Consider the following 19415-nt stretch of genomic DNA (forward strand, 5'->3'; position numbering starts at 1 on the left):
AGGAAGCAGTATTACCAATGACAGCATGAAAACTCTGCACTTTAAAGTTTTATTTTATAAATGTGTAGCAGAATCATTCCCTCTCCGTCCCAACTGTCCCTGCAGTAACAAGAGAGACAGTGAGTAATATGGAGCTTTGCTCTTGGTCTCCGTGCTTTTGCCTCTCTGGGAGGCGGAGCGCTGGCGGCCTCGCTGGGCTGTGTCAGCAGCAGCAGATGTCTTGTTGCCAGAGCATAAGGCAATTTTTTCAATCCCAATACTCCGCTGTAGCACCTGCATTGAAATGGGCTAGTAACAGCTTTTGTTTGCTGAGCTTTAAACTGAAATGCCTGGAGTATCCTTCACACAAGACCGTGCAAGCCAGCTGCGTGCTGAGCAGTCATCTTCCAAGTAGGGAAAAGGATGGTCTACATTCTGCCTTGGAAGGTCTGAGTGGCTAATGCTGAGCTTGGAAGCACCAGCTGAAGGCTGTAACTCGTTGCTCAGGAAGGCTTGTAGGTATTTTTACGTAGATCTCAGAGAGATATGGATGCACATATCTCATTTCTCATAAATTTCTCAAGTAGAGAAAACTGAATTTTCTATTGGGGAAGAAACATTTGTAGGGCTTTTAGAAGACCCGACAGCCTGGAGTGACCAAAGAAAGGTCAAAATCAGCTTGTTCCCTTGTGTCCTCTCCATAGACATCTCCAATCACATTTTGGATTATATCTTCCCTTTACAGGGTTGCATGATAGATGGAAGATTAAAATCACTGGCCACCATGGTCATTCTTTCTTCATTCCTCAACTGGTTTTGGCCTTTCAGTAAAATTACCCAATACTTTCCATTATAAGGACCTTATAGCTTTGCCAAAGTTCAGTCATTCTAGCTGTAATTTCTCCTGCTGGCTGGATGCCTCTGGCTGATTTTGTTTGGACTTCTTTTGATAATTTTTTTGGAAAATTTTCAGACATTTCCAAGAAAGAACCTAGGCAGAAATGTGTATATTGTTGTCTATGTCAAAAACTTGTAGACATTTTCTTTTTAAAACTCTCGTTTCCCAGGCATTGGAGCACAGTCCTGAAATACGGTGGGTAAATGATCTTTGCGCCTGGAATGGCCTTTTCTCTTTCCCAGTGGAAATCCGCACAGTGTAGAAGCAAGATGTCAACGACAGATTTGTGTAGTGAAGAAAACTTTAAGTCTTTAAGAGTCCTGCCTCACTTGCTGTAAAGGCCAGAGAAAAGGCAAAAAAGAAATTCTTATTTTCAAACTGGTGGCTTCAGTACTAGAGAAGAAGACTCTGACTCTGCCAGGCAGTGGCTAGGTGGCGTGAGAAACTGCACCGGGTCTGGTTGAGGTGGAGTTCTTTTTCTTCACAGCAGCCCGTTCTTTTTCTTCACAGCAGCAGCACTAAAACACAGTGCTGTGTTTTGGATTTGTGACCAAAATGGTGTTGATAGATAACACACCGATGCTTTTGCTACTGCTGAGCAGTGCTTGCACAGCATCAAGGCCTTCTCTGTTTCTCACCCTGCTGCCCCAGTGAGTAGGATGTGAGTAGGCAAGAGGTTAGGAGGGGACAGCTGACCCAAACTGACCAGAGAGATATTCCACACCATATAACATCATACTCAGCAATAAAACAGGGACGTTTTTTTCCAAAGTGGCTGCTGCTTGGAGACTGGCTGGGCATCGGTCTTCTGGTGGGAGGTGATGAGTGATTGCCTTTGCAATCCGTTGGGATTTTTTTTCTTTTAGTTTTTCTCCCCGTTCACTTATTAAACTGCCTTCATCTCGACCCACAAGTTTTTCTCACTTTTGCCCTTCCAATTACCTCCCCCGTCCGTCTGGGAGACAGTGAGTGAGCAACCGGGTGGGGGCTGAGCTGCCACGGGTTGGCCTCAACCCACCCCAGCAACTCACCAACATCCAGCTCGTCCCAGTTTGTCACTACCCATGTTTTTTTCCACAGTCCTGATAGGAACCCAATGGTATCATTTGCAGAAGGGCTGCAAGTACTCATCCCTGCCATGGAAGCCAATGGGATCTAACCTTCAAGCGTGGAAAATACTGTGCGTGACCGCAGCTGGATCACCGGGTTTGTGCTATCAGCAGCACACCGAATGTCCCGACCTCTCAATCATCCGCATGCGGGATTTGGCTCAGAGTATGCCAGCATTGCCCTTTCCAGGTTTCATACACATGGAAATCGGGGAGAGGAAGGGCAGAGGCAGCATCATGGGTAGCTGAGTCTTGTGGGGCTGCGATGAGGACTTTTAGCTGGGTTTGCGAAGTGGAAAGTGGAAGGTGCCCTTGGGTATATAGTGTAAACATCAACTGTAACACTGAGAAATCATAGCACTTCAAGCGATTCACTTCTTATGAGACGATAACTTTTAACTTCAATCTTACTGTGGCTCAGTCCTATAAAATGGAGGTAATAATATTCCTTATCGCTTGCAAACTGTAATTAACATTTGTGAAATATATAAAGGCTACCCTGATGACAGGCATAGAGGAAATCAATAATTTTATCTTCAGAACAGAGTGTGCATGTTGCAGTGAATGAGACCTAGAGGAACAATGAAGAGAAGATAAAATATTGAATGGGTGCTCACTAAATGGGTTCGGTCCCTTCTCTGTTCTGAATATAAATGGAGTTACTGGAGAAAAATGAATACATTTTATAAACTAACTACATAGTATAAACTAACATTCATATTAATACTTTTTATCAGTAGGAATAACTATGTCTCATCAATAATTCCAAACATACCCAGGTAAGTTAAGGTCCCATGTGAAATCTTTCTCCTGGCATTTCCTAGCTTGTGAGTGCTCGATTTCACCACCTCGGTAATGTTCTTTGACAACAATTATTTGTGTGTGGTATTTATGAAGTCTGACAAAATGCAAAAGACATGGGATCTCTCCAAAGATTTCATTAATATTTCCAGTGAATATCTAATGCCCTGTAATCTACCTGAAAGAAGACAGAAATACTGCATCAGAAGCAGCTGTTGATAATATGATCTCAGAAGCAACACAAAGGGACTATTATCACTACCTACCTTTTGGTTCACTTGTTCCTTTTGAAGTCTGTTTACTCTGAAAAGCAGGACCAATGTAAACCTGGTAAAGATGACTAAAAATACTTATTAGAGTGGCTATCTTTTATTGTCATTATGCCCCAACAAGCAAAACTTCAAAGGTTCAACATTCTCCATGGACAGTAATTTACATAAATTACAGATGTGTTCCATATAGTTAGCAAAATACTTTACAATTGCAATCATGATGTTCCCTGATTTTCAAAGTTTTTTTCTGTACTTTTTGGGTCAAACTCAGAGCTGAAGGTTGTAATTTAATATTCCCCTGGACCTACTTACACCCACTTGTTGAAGCGTCAGGGAGTCCTGGTGGGTGTAACTCCCAGGCTGAAGAGCCAAAATACATTGCAATAATGTTAACTTAATGTAGGGAGGATTCACTGTCTTTTTATTTGCTTTTCTTGCTGTGCTCGTCTCCTGTGGCCAAGCAGTATATAAGCCGTACTCACTTAGCCTCTGTGTGACTCTTAGGTCTGCACTGCAAAAGAAGAAGTCAGGAAGACTAGATGACCTTTAAAGGTCCCTTCCAACCCAACAAATTCTATCATTCTATGATATATGATGCGTTTGGACTTGCCATGTTGCCGTAACTAGCAAATCTGGAGAGCTGATGCATCTGAACCAAGCTGTGTTGGTGTCTGCAAGTAGATTATACCAGCTTCCACTCCCTCTAGTGCCAGATGGCCTTATGGAGACACCTCTGTGCATCATCTTACCTCTGGGAGAAGCTGCACAGCTAGACAGGAGTGTGCAGAACATGCCCGGCTGTCCCCGAACCCCAGATGAAATGCGTGGCATGTAACAACAGCAGAAGGATGCTCCTCCGGGCTCTCAGAGCCCAACTTTGGGTTCCTGCTTGCTGGCTGCCCCTGAAGATAACTGGAAACTGAACATCACTGGCATTTGGACAGTCTCAAAACATGGCAAGATCTTCACCTTCCCCCATCAACATGAACCAAACCCTGGCCAGTATTGTTTTGACATACTCCAGCCAAAGAGACAACCCGGTTAGACCTCAGGCAATAGGAAACTATTTCTGAGGAAACCAGAATTATTTTACTGGGTGTGTTGAAAGAAACACACACTATGAACAAACAAAATGTTACTACTAATGTATAAAAATCTACTTCTGCAAGCATCCTAATAAAATTTGTCACTAATTATTTGGTCTTGGTTTTGCTGTCTTCAACATTTAAGCGCTCTAGCAGTAATGGAATTACTTTTCATAATGTGAAATTTTGGAGTACAAAAGTCAATGTTTTATTGGTTTAAATATTCAGCAGACACAACAGCTACAATTGTTTTAGGCAATTTTGACAAAACACTGTGCAAGGAAATTGGTCTATAAATTGCCAGAATAAAATTTCCCAAACTTTCTGAACCAGAAATAATCACTCTTCATTCAAAATAGGAATAAAACCCGTAATGATGTGCTTCATCAAATATCAAAAATATGAAACAGTGGTCCTTAAATATCACCTGCAGGTAACTGTAATAGCTGCACTTTTAATTGCATACTGGCATTTTGCTTTTCTTTAAATTTAGTTAGGACAATGTGACTGTCCAGTCTATTCTAGAGCTGTCTTGTGTTTTCCTTCCAAGAAATCCAGTTTCTAAAAGAAAAAGGTGGCAGCAATTGAAAGACAAGAGAACTGGCGCATGGGCCTTTGCATGATCAACATCCAAACCATATCTAGAACGAGTCTGTATCTCTGAATAACTCTGGCATACTGAAAAGACAGCCAGGTGTTCTGAGGCTTTCAGAATCTCCTTCAGTTTCCCAGTTGATCACAAAATAGGAAAGGAAAACGAAAAACCCACCTCACTTGTCAGAGACAAGTCTAGCTAACTAAATACTTTCACATTATGCTGCTAATTACCCCGATTAAGAAAAGGCTCATCTGTGGATTTAACAAAATTATTAGCAAATAACTTCACCATTTGTTCAGGATCATTTACAAACTCATTACCCAGATCCAAGGATAATGTCTTCACTCTGGGCACATGTCCAAAATGGTCATTAACAACAATATGAAATTGTTGTGGAGGAAAAGATTTATCATTAAAATATGTTATAATACTCAACTCTTACTTTTCAAATGCACATTTTGTATTGAACCCAAATGGTGGTTACTTCAGACAAATGATCCTCCACATACGTTTCCCGTGTCAGAAGCAGTTCTCGTCAACGATGCATGCAATTCTTTTTCAGAATTTTAAATTTCATTATTGTCCTTTGTACTGCATGTTGTCTCAGGCAATGAGGAGGGTGCCAATCAAAAGAGAACGCCACGTGTACCTCCACGTGCGTGGACCAAGGCTTCCCGCGTCTCCAAGGCTTGCCAAATAGCCAAAGAGCTTGTGGTTGGAGAAGAGAGGAGCCATGCTGAAAAAAGCAATTGTAGGTCAGGCTGTGGGAAAGAGCCAGGTGAGGGTAATGGTCCGTTGTGAAGTGGAATCAAAGTGAACAGGAACTGAGCATGTTACCTCTGGTTTTAGATCACTTCAGCAAAGTCTGCACAATTTATTCTGAAGCGCATACAGGGAGATTAAATTTCCATCTTTTTCTTTTGGATTACCGCTGGCTTTGAACATGTTTTGCAGAGTAAAAGTGAGTGCGAACCATTATAAATGAACTTCCTTGATATTCAAGAGAAGATGGTAGCAAGGAAAAAATGAACAACACACACGTCATTGGCAAGTGCTTAAAGTCACACTGTAGCGCATCAACTGCAAAGCGCACACTTGGGTACCTTATTTCAGCATGTGATGAATAAATTGTAATAGCTCCATATAAACAAGCCATATTAAGCCAATATGTAAACATTTCTAAACAAGCATGATTTGTTTAGATCCTCTAGACCTTCTCTGAGTCTGAATCTGGCTGCAATGTGGGATCACTTTGTGACAGGCAGCCCGTTGCGGTAGGAAGCTGTTGTTATATTATTATTATTGGATGAAAAAACAGGCCTCACAATTTATGTCCTGAACGAGAGTAACAAAAAAGTTTGTAAAACGAATATTTCTGTAAAATTAGATTTCCCTAGAACGCAGTCTAAAGTTTCCTAAAAGTAAAAGAATATGAAAATATGCTTGAAACTTTTTCTAAGAAGATCAGTGGTTTTAACCAGAGAGGCAGTGTAATTGTGTTTGGCAAATTTCACCGTAGCTTTAAATGAAACTTGAAAAATGTAGAGTGTATAAAAAGTTCAAGCTTGTGAAGGCCCAGGACCGGACAATGCTAGTTACAAACTGCACCCTCTATTGTGTACTGTATTGCACCCTAAATATGTACATATTCTGTGGTTTACCTAGCTAGTAGGAATATCTCTTGATCCCCATGTGGTAAGAAATGGACATGAAGTTTCAGGTCTGGGAGGTCCAACTTCATGGCGAGCTTGTACCTAAGCAGAAATAAGAGGGGGAGTCTGAAAGTAGCACCTGATTTGGTTGTCCAGGGTCAGCACCTGTCTGAAACCCAGGCAGCGGAGGGAGGCTGGAGAGTGGCTGCTCTTGTTACCCAAAATCAAGTGTGCTGTGTTATCTGCACAGTAGCCATGGATGAAATTTGGGAGAACTGAGCTCAGTTTCTTTTCAGGCCACAGGTTGTGCCTCTGGGTGATTCCCAGCATCCTTGTGCCTGCGTGTCCTTGTGGGCAGAGCTAACAGGGCATGGGAAGAGAAAGGGAGAGATGCTCAAACCACAGGACAACCACACCATCTAACGCTGAGGAGCCCCAGTAAAGTGATCTAGTTTCACCCAGAATAAGAAACAGTTCAAACCTTGGGACCTGTGATGCCACTTCCAACAAAATGTTCCAGGCAGGGTGGCTGGAAGAAGTGCCACGGGGACTGCCATGTCTCTGTCAGCATTGTCCATGGCAGCACTGTCCCCCTGTACCTTCACCGTAGCCTGCCCCAGGGGACACCGGCAGCCGTACAAAAGGCTGCACTCCACAACCCACCTCCTGCAGGTAGGATGGGGTGTTGGAAACCGGGCTAAACATAAGGCAGGTCTCCTCCAGATGTAGTGGCTCAGACCATCACTTTCAGAGTGCTCATCCAACACGAGCTGGAAATTTGGGGAGCTGTTCATAGAGGCAACTGAAACACAGAGCGCTAAATCCGTTTACGGATGGAAAGGGACATGCTCTCACTGATTTTAAAAGCCAGTAATTCTAAACTATGCCTCTCAGTGGTTGGGGTGGGGGTTTGGGGGATCTAGAATTCTCCTGTTTAATCAAACTGGTTTTGATAAAGAGAGTATATGCTCGGTAACATCAATGACCCACTGATATTCAGCTCATGAAGTATGCTTGGTCAATAACCCCATCTCCATGAACCACCAACAATCTGCCTTCCCCTTCATTAATCCCAGGGTTGATACTGGTGGTGATAGTGTCTAACAGCTATACCTCCCTCTGGGGGACAGCGATGGGTCACTGGGAAGAAAAAAGGAACACTTACTTCAGAAACCAAAACATAAAATGCTTGTTTATCGAGGAAAGGTTTGACACATGAAGCAGTTCACCAGTTTCCTGAATTTCTTTACTAACACTAAATTTTTAAAGTACTATTAGTAGAAGCTCATCAGCTGTTTAAATATATAACGTATTTATAAGAAATCCAATGTGGAATACAATTTACGCTATTAAAAGATAATACAGAAGCTCACTTTAGAAATATGAAGTGTTCCACTATGTCCACAAATTAATAAATATTTTAAAGTCACGAGAATGGAGGGAGATCTCAGGCCTAATGAATCAATAACCCTGTATGAATTCAAAATTACATTAATTACATTAATTAATTACATTTCTTTCAATTAGTAAGGAACATGTTTTCCGCAGACACGGAAGTTCATTCATAAGTCTCTGCAATTTTTGGTTGCCATCCTTCAGTTCACTAAGGTTGCTGTCTGAAGAATTAGAAAAGTGTTATCAATTACTGCTTTTGAGGAATTTTCTGAATTCCTGCACAGTCTGGCTCCTTGCACATTCCCTGATGACACAGGTATAATGAAATGTTCTTCTTTTGTCTTCTTTTTTAAAGCGTTCCTTCTGCACTGTTTTCAAATAGAAGTACTTTTCCTTTGCAGAAATGGAGCTTCGTTATTGATTTCATCCAGTGCATGAGAATTAATGGAAAGATTCTTTCTTGGAAACATACTCATGGGCTTTGGGTCGGAGTTTTGATAGTTTTTAGTTTGGGAAACTGAATTATATTGATTCTTCAAAGCAAAAATTGTAAGTTACCTTGGGATCCAAAATAAATCACACAACGGAGAAAGCAATAAGCAAGAGCCGTTGTCCTAATCCATCCCAACACTACAGGACATCTGTAATTACCTGATGACTGTATTCAGATTTAAGTGTTTTACTCACGACTTGTATCAAAAATAGATATTCCAGTCAACTACCAGAGCATAAACTAAAAGCTGAGTCAAGTCTCTTTGATATCTGAGCCCTGCTTTAAAGCAGCAAATGGCTACTGCAGCTGGTATTCATGTATTTTTGGCAATCCCAAACTGAAGGTATTGCCTCCGAGTCAGCGAAACGCACTCAAGCAGACGTCAACTCAAGTCATCAGACCAACGGAGAGAATTCAGATTTCTAAATCTGTTCTTTAATTTTTGCTCTACAGGGGTTACTTTTTGTGGATTTAATCCTCCGTCCCTTGCTCAGGTGAAATCGTACCCGATAAGTTTTCAATGCTTTTTGACCTGGTGTTAAACTAATGCTGTGACACTGTACTATGACCTTTCTGGTACGCTATGGTCCTTACAGGAGCCATAGGCCCCCTGAAAAGACATGTCATAGAAACATTGCTTTGGGGATCCCCACAGCCAAAAGACTGCAATACCTCTAATTGCAAATGCAAAATTGTGCATCTCCTCTCCTCTCTGTGATGGGAAAGACTCTCTGGTGCCTCCACTACTTTGTCCATTCCCAGAACACACCAGTGCACCAGTTCTGCTTCCTCAGCACTGACGTTAATAGTTGAAGCTGTATCATAGACACTTATCACCATCTTCACTAGCATAAAAATGGGTAGGTTTGCAGAAAATTAAAGCATGCCTTTCATGAAAACGGGAGCCTGGAAACAATCCATTATTCCTGGCAACATCCAGAACTAGAGAAATAAAAGACGACTGGCCTGTATATCCCTAATCCCACAAATATTTACACACATTCTTGTGTGCGTGCACTGCGCACAATCCCATTGAATCTGACGGGACCACTCACGGCGCTTCGTTTGGTGCCAGGGTGAACTTTGCACGTCCCGCAGCCTCTTCCCAACCGGTGTACGTGCACCCACAGCTCCGGGATCTCTCCTCTGGCGTGAGGCACGCTGCCGTGGCCAGCCCGGGCCGTGCGACCCTCACGAAGACGACGGCTTTAGCCAAAAACCCCTGGGTGGGGAGGGCGGGGAGAGGGCCGTTCTCCCTGTCCGCGGCATCATGTCCGACCCAAGCTCCCCGGTCACCGGTGGGTGCCCTGCGACCCCCGCCCTGGGCTGCTCCCCACGGCCAGACCCTGCTGGCCATCCCCCCCCCCCCCCCCGCACCCCGGTAACCCCACGGGACGCGTCGGGGCGACCTGCGCGTCCTCCAGCCCCAGCCGTCGGCGGGACCCCGAGCCCTCCCCCGCCGCCCGGCCCCGGCCGCGGCCCCTTCCCCGGGGCGGAGGGAGGGAGGCGGGGCCGGGCCGCGGCTCGGCGGGGCCGGGCCGGGCCGCTCGGGGCTGGCGGCGAGAGCGCGGTGCCGCCGGCGGACTAGGACCGACGGCGAGCGGCGGCCGGGGCAGGGGCAGCGGCAGGGGCAGGGGCAGCGGCAGCGGCCGGGGCTGCGCAGCGGCGGGGGCGCGCCCGGCCCCCGGCATGGCCCGGCAGTAGGCAGGGAGCGCCGCCCGCTCGCCCGCCCGCCGCTCCCGGCGGCAGCCCCCGCCGCGCCCCGTCCCGTCCCGTCCTGTCCCGTCCTATGTGACCCGCCCCGGCGCCAAGATGAAAGGTAGGGACGGGAGCGGGGAGCCCGCTCCGCCGCCCGCACACGTGTGCCGCCGGGAACCGGGCAGGGGCGGGCAGGATCGGCAGGGTGCGGGCAGGATCGCGGGAAGAGGGCGCAGGCAGGGAGCAGACGGCGGGCAGGGTGCAGGCAAGGATGTGTAGAGTACGGGCAGGGTGCAGGCAGGATGGGTAGAGTGCGGGCAGGGTGCAGGCAGGGAGCAGACGGCGGGCAGGGTGCAGGCAGGGATCTGTAGGGTGCGGGCAGGGTGCAGGCAGGATGTGTAGAGTGCGGGCAGGGTGCAGGCAGGGAGCAAACGGCGGGCAGGACAGGGTGCAGGCAGGGAGCAGCATGAGGACAGGATCTGTAGGGTGCAGGCAGAGTACAGGCAGGGTGCAGGCAGGGAGCAGATGGCGGGCAGGACAGGGTGCAGGCAGAGTACAGGCAGGGTGCAGGCAGGGAGCAGACGGCGGGCAGGACAGGGTGCAGGCAGGGCACCGTGCGGTCAGGCTGCAGCAAGGGGAGATTTTGGGCAGGGTGCGGGCAGGGCAGCGTGCGGGCAGGGTGCAGGCAGGGCAAGCCGGGTGCAGGCAGAACACCGGCAGGGCGGGGCGGGGGGGGGGGGAGCGGCGGGAGAGGCAGAGCGCGGGTCCGGGACTCACCGCGACCCCGGGGCTCTGCGCCGCCGCTTCGGTTTGGCTTGTGTCGGTCGGTGCCGGACCGGGGGAGGGAGCGGGGTGTCCCCGGCAGTGCGTGTGGCCCATCACTTGTGCGCTCCCCGGCACGTTTTCTCTCGGCACCCAACTTTTGTCTACACACACACGCCCCGACTCCCGAGAAGACGACTTTTTTTTTTTTTATTTCTCCCTAACTTGTTTATTTTTTGCCAGCGTTTTGCGATGTTCTTGGTGTTGCTTCTAAACATCTGGCAGTGATTAGGTGCCAGTAGAGGCTTAACTGGCTTGTGAAATGTATTTGGCATATTTCTCCTCAACATCCACCGACTGGAAAATATTTGGTCGTTGCTTTGCATCTGCTAAAGCTGAAACTTTGTTTCTTTTCCTTTTTCTCTCTTTTTTCCCCACCCTCCCTCTCTTTTTGTTTTAAATGGGTGAGTCGTGCCACTTACACCGGTTGACCCAGCCCTACAAAGTTGTGACAGAGGTATTAGATAATACACTTTTAAAATCAAATAAAAAAGCAGATTGCCAAATTGCTACACTATAACCTAGTAAAGATGTATTGGGGGGGCTGCAAGAAAGCCTTCTGTTTATGAAAATTGATAGCCTTACAGCAAAAGGCAGAGACTTTACATGCTGGGGAATAGTTACAATGAAGACATCAAAGGGCATTATGAAAAGTTTAGGAAGTAGTTGTGAGTTTGTGAGAGTTGAACCTAGTTTTTCTTTGGAGGCAAAAATAAACTTAAAGGGTGGGAAGGAAAAAACCATATACACACAAGAAAATTGCTTTTGGGCACCAGTGTGCCTGTGCTTGGATTGCAGAGTTTGATTCCAGATGCCAGAAGGCCAGTAAACACGATGATAGTTACACTTAGTTTCCAGAGTCTAGGACACCAAATGATGTGATTATTTATTCACTTGCCAGAGTAGCTGCCTGAAGGGAGGAGAAGCTTTTTGGGGGGGTTTGTTTTTGCAAGCCCACACACACTATTTAAGATACTTTTGGCACTGTGACATGGTGTCTCTACAGGGCCATGCAACATATTAAAAATAATGTATTTACAATGTTCTTTATTTATAGGCTGCTCGTGCCAAAAGCTTTGTCATCAGCTTGTCATTATCAGCAGAAGTGTAATGGCAGGAACAAACTGAAACAATGGAAATCCAGTAATATAAAGCCGTGCCTGTTATCATGAAAGCATTACGCTCTATTTTTGTTGGGGCTGAGGCTGCGCTGGTTTTGGGGGGAGGTGGGACGCAAAGGACTGAGGACAGCAATAACATTTTTGGGCAGCCGCATAATGTGATGCCTGACAGTAGGAACCAGATTTTGAACCCACTGAAGCCAGTGTGCGTTTTCTGTAGTTTTAAGTGGGTATAGGACGTGGCCAGGTATACTGTGACTTGTATCTCCTTGCGTTCTGCCTCCATCGCTCTTCTTTGCAAAGCGTAGAAGTGGCATTTGGAGAGAAGATGTTACTCCCGCTGGGAGCACATGTTGGTGCCCCACACTTGAACAAGAGGGAGATGCTTCACTCTGGTTGCTAGTCCTTACCCTTCCCTTTCCCTCAGAGCAATCACAGCCATCCTATTTCTTTCCCCTGCAGAGTTACAGAAATCGGTAATAAAACATGCAAAGAAGAACCCTTAAATGACTGTGCTATAAGCAAGTGAAGAGACTTTAAACAAATCATCATGTCAAGTGCCATTCCCAGTGTTACGGAAGTTAGACAGCCAAACCAAACCTTGACTCCATTTTCCTTTTCTGGGTACAGACTTGCTTTTTCATATTTTCTCTTTAAACTTGATGGTGGTGATAATTGTAGGACTTTAGAACTCAGTGTAGCTGCACATTTTTCTCAATAACAACAAAATGATCTGTTGATTGCAGCTGTCTCTGTATCTACCATCTCTGGAGAGTGGAGGAATATCTAAATAGTTACATCACTAAATATCTGTAAGGAATAAATTATAGTTTCCATTTCTGGTATTCGTAATGTGTTATGTTTTAAATCAGTAAAACAAATTGAAGTTTATGTTTAATATGCTGGCAGTTTTATTTCCAGGAAACTACACTGAGCTCACAAACTTTGTGATATTTTTTAGTAATAATTCATGTGATTTATAAAGGGTCTTGACTGCTTTAGGGTCAGATGTATCTTTATCAAATGATACTTCTAAGTTGTAGTTATTTATTGGGGTATGAAACAGTCTTTGTTGCCCAGGAAACAAGTGAAAACAGCTTCCTCATAGTCAACCACCACCACATGTTCAAAAACATTGTCCCTAATTTAAGACAGGGACAAGCGTTGTTAAAACTGAGAATTTCTTTCTATATATCTGCAATATCTTTTGTAATTATTATTTTAAACTGTATCTGTAATCACTACTGTCATGGAGGTTCTGGTGATACGTATTTTTGTCTGAAATGTGGATATTGTTTGGATAATGACTTAATACTAATGCCCAAAATCAGGCAATGGCAAAGTCAAGGTGGTCATTTTGGAACTGTTGCTCCAGGATGACAGAGGAGCTCTTAATTACGATACCCAAGGTAGTTCAGCTGCTTCTTTACACTGCTTCTCCTCCTCCTCCTCCTCCTCCTTCCTTTCTGCCGTCGCAGGCACCTCGCTGTGTACCACTTGTGTAGCGCTGGTGCTGGAGGAGACATGTCTGGTGCCTTGTGCTTGAGAGCTGGAATGTGACCAAACAGTGTCCTGTGCAGTTCCTCTCATTTAATAAAGAAGATGCGCAGAGTGAAGTCGTGGGACGGGTTCGTCCGTGGTTGTGCTCCACTGAAATCAGTGAAACCGGCACGGCCACGGGAATGGTCTAGTTTGTAGGCCCAGCTTTCTTAGCGTGGACCAGTTTGCCTCAAAGGCAGCTCTACGTGCTTCGTGCACAGAGTTTTCAGTACATTGAGCTTTCACAGGACATGCCAGTTCCGTTTACTTCAAGGTCGCCTTAAACGGTGCGCACTTAAACAGACAATTAGTGACGTATCACACAGATCGCTGATTTCATCCCTTCTCTGCTTTAACTTGGAGCCTGGATGTAATCAGCAGGTAAAGCCTGCATTTGCAAAAGCTGAGTGTGCATTGCAAACTCAGTTGCTCTTTTTTGGCTGCATTGAAAAGTCCTAAAATAAATAATCTATTTATATGATGTCTAACTTCTTGACAGATTTCGTCTTTCTCTCTGTTTTGATGCCACCGCTATTTTTAAAGAATAAAGGAGTAAACGATCTAATTTTCTAATACTGGAGAAATGCGTATCGCGCTCTCTAGTCTTCATGTGCACAAAATCAAACAGATGATAGTCATCTGCAAATAGGTCTTCCCTGGATAGAAACTTCAAACTGCAAATTTCAAACAAATCCAGTCCAGAGCATTTTGCAGAAGCCCGAAAGCATCTGAAAACCAAGGATTAGACGTGGAGTGACCCAGTAACCTTTACGTAGTCCAGTTATAACAGAGCTTATATGAATACAGTGACATAAACATGAAACATATGCAGGAGCTCTGAGTGGTGTGTGTTGGACATGTCACAGGACCCCACCGCAGAAGTTCAAAGGCACGAGCACTTACAATAAATGTGTGATACAACGCAGAACAAATCCCCAGCAATGCTACTATACAGTCGGCGTGTATCCTGAATCGGTTGGTAGCACAGAGGATTTTAAACAGATGGATGAGAAAGACGATCATGCGTGCATGTGTCAAAGGATATTCTTATTAACGATACAGAGGAAAGCAGAGTGTTAGAAGCTGTGAAAATACACGAGAAATCTAGTATTGCACAGATACAAATATTACTGTACAACTGCAATGGATATTGGGAAGAATTAGCGTATAAGCTATCTATGACAGGAGTATTTTGTGTAAGAAGTTGTGATTGTTCGTCTTTGCTTTCAATATTCTACTTTTCCCAGCCACATAGGACTAAGAATAGCACCAGCGAGCCTACCCCTGTGAAGAAGGGAGTTGTTTAAAAATCTCTTGCGGCTCTTTCTTCTCCTACTTTGGATAACATAAATTTATTCTAGACTGGGTTTTCTGCAGCTGAGAGCTGAACAGAGCCCTTTTTTGTCGCAACCACTGAACGGTTTGCTTAGATACTCACTCAAAGACCATTGTGCCCAGGGCTTCAAACACCTTTGCCTGCTAGGATAAGGAGGGAAAGGTAATCTTGCAGAGAGAGAGCGCGAGCTGATCAGGCCTTGCAGGCAGAGCAAAATCAGAGTAAAATAAAGAGAGAGCTGGAAGAAATGTCAAGGATGAAAGCAGTTCAGTGCTGCGAAGGATGCGTGCCCAGTTATCTTCAGCTTCACAAAACGTTCCTTTTCCTGAGGTTCTGTGTGTCAGAACAGAGATTCCCGCTTTCCAGCCCTCCCCCTTGGAAAGCAAAATAAAGACGCTTTTTACCAGACACTGAAAGTGAACCCGATCCTCCTAATAATGTGAGCGTGGTCTCTACGAGTGAGGGAGCGATCTAAGATGAATTGTCTTTGCAGCTTGACTGTTTCCACCAAAACTGCAGTCCCTTTTGGTGCATAAATTTGAGGTGAAGACTGGGACGTCGCTGGGGAACAAAGTGAATGAGTTATGGGAGGTAATAGAGACGTGCGTCGTTAGGAATGTGTATGCCATTTTAATGTTGTTGTTAATTGCCTCCTCTAACATACAGACAGGGAGGCACAATTTTTCAGTGCACTAATGAGAACAGATCTGTTTGCTCTTAAATCATTACACTGAAATACGATATGATTTAAACTTTTAACTTCTAAGGTCGACCCTCCGCACCATGCAGCTGGTCCTGACCCCAGTACTGCAGCAATGCTCTGTGGCACTTAGGTTTTGTTCAAGAAACACCCCCGTTTACTGGCTTCATTTTGTGCCTAAAAAGTAAAACTAGAGCAATCGTTCTTATACCTCTGCATTTCTTAATCTTGTGTCTTTTTTTTTTTTTGCATTCTTAATGTGGGCTCGCCCATCTTTCGGGCATAGCAGTGGGGGAGTAGATCAAGACCAGAATATTAGAATGCACCCCTTTGTCATGATTCTTTGGTTTGTTTCTTTTATGGATGTGTTAGGTGACGAGAGACACAATCCAAGTCTTAGGTTATGCGTCAAGAAAGGATCTCTGGTCTTGTGATACTGAAAGCAGATAAATTCCCAGATCAGCAGCCTGAAGGACAGAGGTGGGGAAAAGCCTCAGTCTCGTTGCCAGAATCTAGGCTCAAACGACATTCCAAAGGATGCTTTGGGATGCAGGGAGGTGGGCTGTCTTCTAGGACTGCCTCAGCTGAACCTCTGCCATGGCTCCGCTAAAGACCAGGTACTCTGCAACCGCAGAATCTGTGTAATCCCCGTCCGAAGGAGTTTACTGCGTGACGACTCGGACAAAGGAGAGGGTGGAAAATATGGCCACAACGCACACACAGCCAACAGCAGTGACATTGTGAGCATGATGTGTTGGCTTGGGACCTCGTCAATAGGGAAGGGTTTTAAGCGTGGGGTAGGTTTTTTTGAGGGAGAGCCTATCAAAATAGAAGCAGAGAGAAAGACTGGAATATGAAAAGGGGCTATAAGGAAAAAGTAGTGGAGAAAGGCAGGAGGAGAGAGAGGACAAGTGGAACGAAGCATCTGTAGAGAGAGAGAGGAACAAGCAGCCCATTAGCACAAGCAGGAGACTGTCCAGAATAAAAAGCTATGAAAACCAGTGGAAACCAATTAGACTGATGAAGTCATCAGCATCTGAAGGCTGCAGCTGCTTGCTGTGCTTCTGCTGGCTCAGTTTCACCTCTAGGTCAGCACTTTGAATGTACACCCGGTTAATGGTGACCAGAAATGCATATAAATCTGGTGACTGCTCAAAAAGCTTTTGAAATGCGATATGAGAAAGATATTGGTGTTCACTGTTCTCATCTGTCTGAATGGTTGTTAATATTACAGAAACCTCACAAGTAGACAAGTTTTGCCTTTCTGTGAGAGGGCTGAGATGGAGAGAGCAGGCAGAAGTAGCTTTTTGACACTGCAAGCGGTCCCTCGGGAAGGAGATGCACTTGTTACACAGTTCTGAGCAGGGTAAAGCAGCATCCATGCTGTTTTATGGGTTAAAGAGAGGAATATCATAATTTTCAACTAATGGGCATAGCTTCTTTCCAAAATGGTATGAAAAAAATCTGTTCTTGATGATATTAAAATGAATTTTACAGAGTTGCACTGGGATATAACTATATAGTTCCCATTAAGTCAGTGGGAAAGGCAGGGCCCTAACTATGAGAGAGGGATTTATTTTAAAGGAAACTCTTACACTGGATGTCATTGTTGCTACAAATTAGTCTTACAGTCCTGAGTTCCCAGCGTGGTATTTAGGGGTAAGTTCTAATGTACTGTAAATTGAGTTTTCAGGGAGATTATAAAGGAACTTCTAAAATCTGAGCTGAAACTTGGCTTGACAATTTTCAGCACAGATGCCTCATTCTTTGCTGAAATAGATTTCCCCAGATTTTGAAATGCAGTGTAGAATATTGGTGTCTTCTCTTAATTCAAGACTTCAAACAAAGACTTTAAACCCTTGTTGACTGCACACGGAAGTTCTGGAGATGATTGGATACCACGCTTCTGCAGCCACCATACAACCCAACATCTCTAATGGTTCTGAGGTCTAGTTTGCTTCATTAGTTAACTATGTTTAGATGGCTGAGCGGGGTGCCCTGCTAAAAGGTGACAGCTGGACGTGTACATTAGCCGCCTTCTGTAACACCTTCCGTATGCCAACAATGACACCCCCAAAAGGAAGGGGAGAAAAATGGAAACAATTTCGCTAAAATCACCTTGCACCAAAGGCTCCTCAGAGCTGGTGCTGTTCCAGCCGAGGGGCCGAGCGGTGCAGTGCTTGTAGGCCCTGTATAGTCCCGGGGCAGATTTGGCATCCTTCTTGGCTCCAGGCCAGCTTTTTCTTACTTGACCTCTGAGTGACTCATAAGTGGTCCATGATTAATTTATTTAAGATTTAAGAACAAGAACTAGAAATTACACAGTTCTACTCCACAGATTTTTGCTTTGCCTCTAGCAAATTAATCAAATGAGAGTCTAATTTGTTTTAGATTAAATGAATTCCCTCTGTTCGCTGTGTTAATCCCCAGCTGAACTGCCTTTTTATAATTTCCACTCCCTTGAAGCATTGTACTGGAACTTATTTAACTCTACAACTGTGTATTTATTAGAGGTGTTGCAGCAATAATTTATAACTGGAGGGCAAGCAGAATTTGGCATTGGTACTTGGTGGGGTGTGGGCATTGCCAAAATATCTCAAAGCCTTTTTTTTTTTTTTTTTTTTTGGACCAGAGCTCTTGCTTTGTACTGACTCTCTAAAATATTTGAGGTACTGCTGCTCCGCTACAGCTAGCCACTCATTTTTAGTGGTCTGCTGTAAGCTCCATGTGACAATCTGTTGTAGCCTCCAAGGAGACTGTTGTAAACCTGATGAAACAGGAGATCTCCGGTGGTCCTTCCCCTACACGGTTAAATACAATTGGTTGCTCACATGTGTTTCTGTTCTGCCCAAAGTTCACCTTTTTTATGGACCTTCCTTCTGCCAGAGCTCAGTAGAAGCCAGTGGAATAAGAGATCACATTTTAACTAGCTTTTCATGTTTCTTCCTCTTAGTCTTAGATTCCCTCTCTTTCAGCTCACAGCTGAGAGCTCAGCAGACCAGTTTATAACTAAATTACGGCTGGTCTTTCCAGCACTAAAGAGTTAATTCTTCTGGCTGGGACATAACAACGGGTTCTGCTTTATTGTCTGCTTCAAGGAGAAGTATGCCATTCATATTTTTCAACCAGGAAAATAAGCCTTGCCTATATATAAATGCATATGTATGTAACAGAAATATTGCATTCATTCCAGTCCTCTTTGTAACTGAGAAGGGTTGGATTTAAACTAAACTAAAGTAAAATATTTCTAACTTACGGCTTTCACGACATCAAATAAAACCCTCTTGCACCAGTTGCAGCCCGACTTAACTGTATGGGCACCGCTGATGTAAAAATGCAAAATTTCCTTTTGTTGTATCAGCCACCAGTGCTCAAAATTCATGAATTTCTTCCACTCTGATTTCTGATACTGCCTTTAAAAGCATAAGGCACAAAAACGTGCTGGAGGTTTCCTTACTATTTGTTTTCCTACTTGGTGTGTATTTTCTTAACCTCTGTAATTCATCACAGATCACATTTTCATAGTTTTCTCTAGAAAAGCTGTTCCCTTTTCAATGAAAACTTTGGTTTCCTTGTATTTCCCTGATTCAAAGATACCATGAAGTTTTAAGATTTTTGCAAAACTTGTGACAAAACTTTCATATTTTCAGCACTGGAACAGAGAGCTGAGGTCTGAGTTTCTGCCACCTCCGGTGAGCGCAATACTGCCCGAAAGGCCTGGGAGGAGCAGCCTGGGGCACACGGCTTTGCCTCAGGACTTAAACATACAGGGTTGTTTGTCAGACTCATTTTTAATATTTCAAGCACAGATTTCTTTTGAAGTAGGACTTTCAACCCGTCCTAGTCTCTTTTTTCCAAGGGATGCAGTGCTATTCATTTCTGAACATTTAGTCTAACTTTGTTTTATTCATTCATTC

At 44.5% G+C, this 19415-nt stretch overlaps 1 protein-coding gene across 1 annotated transcript in view; it reads left to right on the plus strand.

The window, feature by feature from the left end:
• The first annotated feature begins 9855 nt into the window (after positions 1 to 9855).
• COLEC12 (collectin subfamily member 12) overlaps positions 9856 to 19415 on the plus strand; it is a 106747-nt gene continuing 97187 nt past the window's right edge. The window contains exon 1 of the mRNA XM_063326665.1: positions 9856 to 10101. Within this exon, the coding sequence (XP_063182735.1) occupies positions 10095 to 10101 (7 nt within the window). The 5' untranslated portion in view covers positions 9856 to 10094. The remainder of the gene's footprint in view (positions 10102 to 19415) is intronic.

The sequence above is a fragment of the Chroicocephalus ridibundus genome, chromosome 2 (assembly GCF_963924245.1).
Source record: "Chroicocephalus ridibundus chromosome 2, bChrRid1.1, whole genome shotgun sequence".
NCBI lineage: Eukaryota > Metazoa > Chordata > Aves > Charadriiformes > Laridae > Chroicocephalus > Chroicocephalus ridibundus.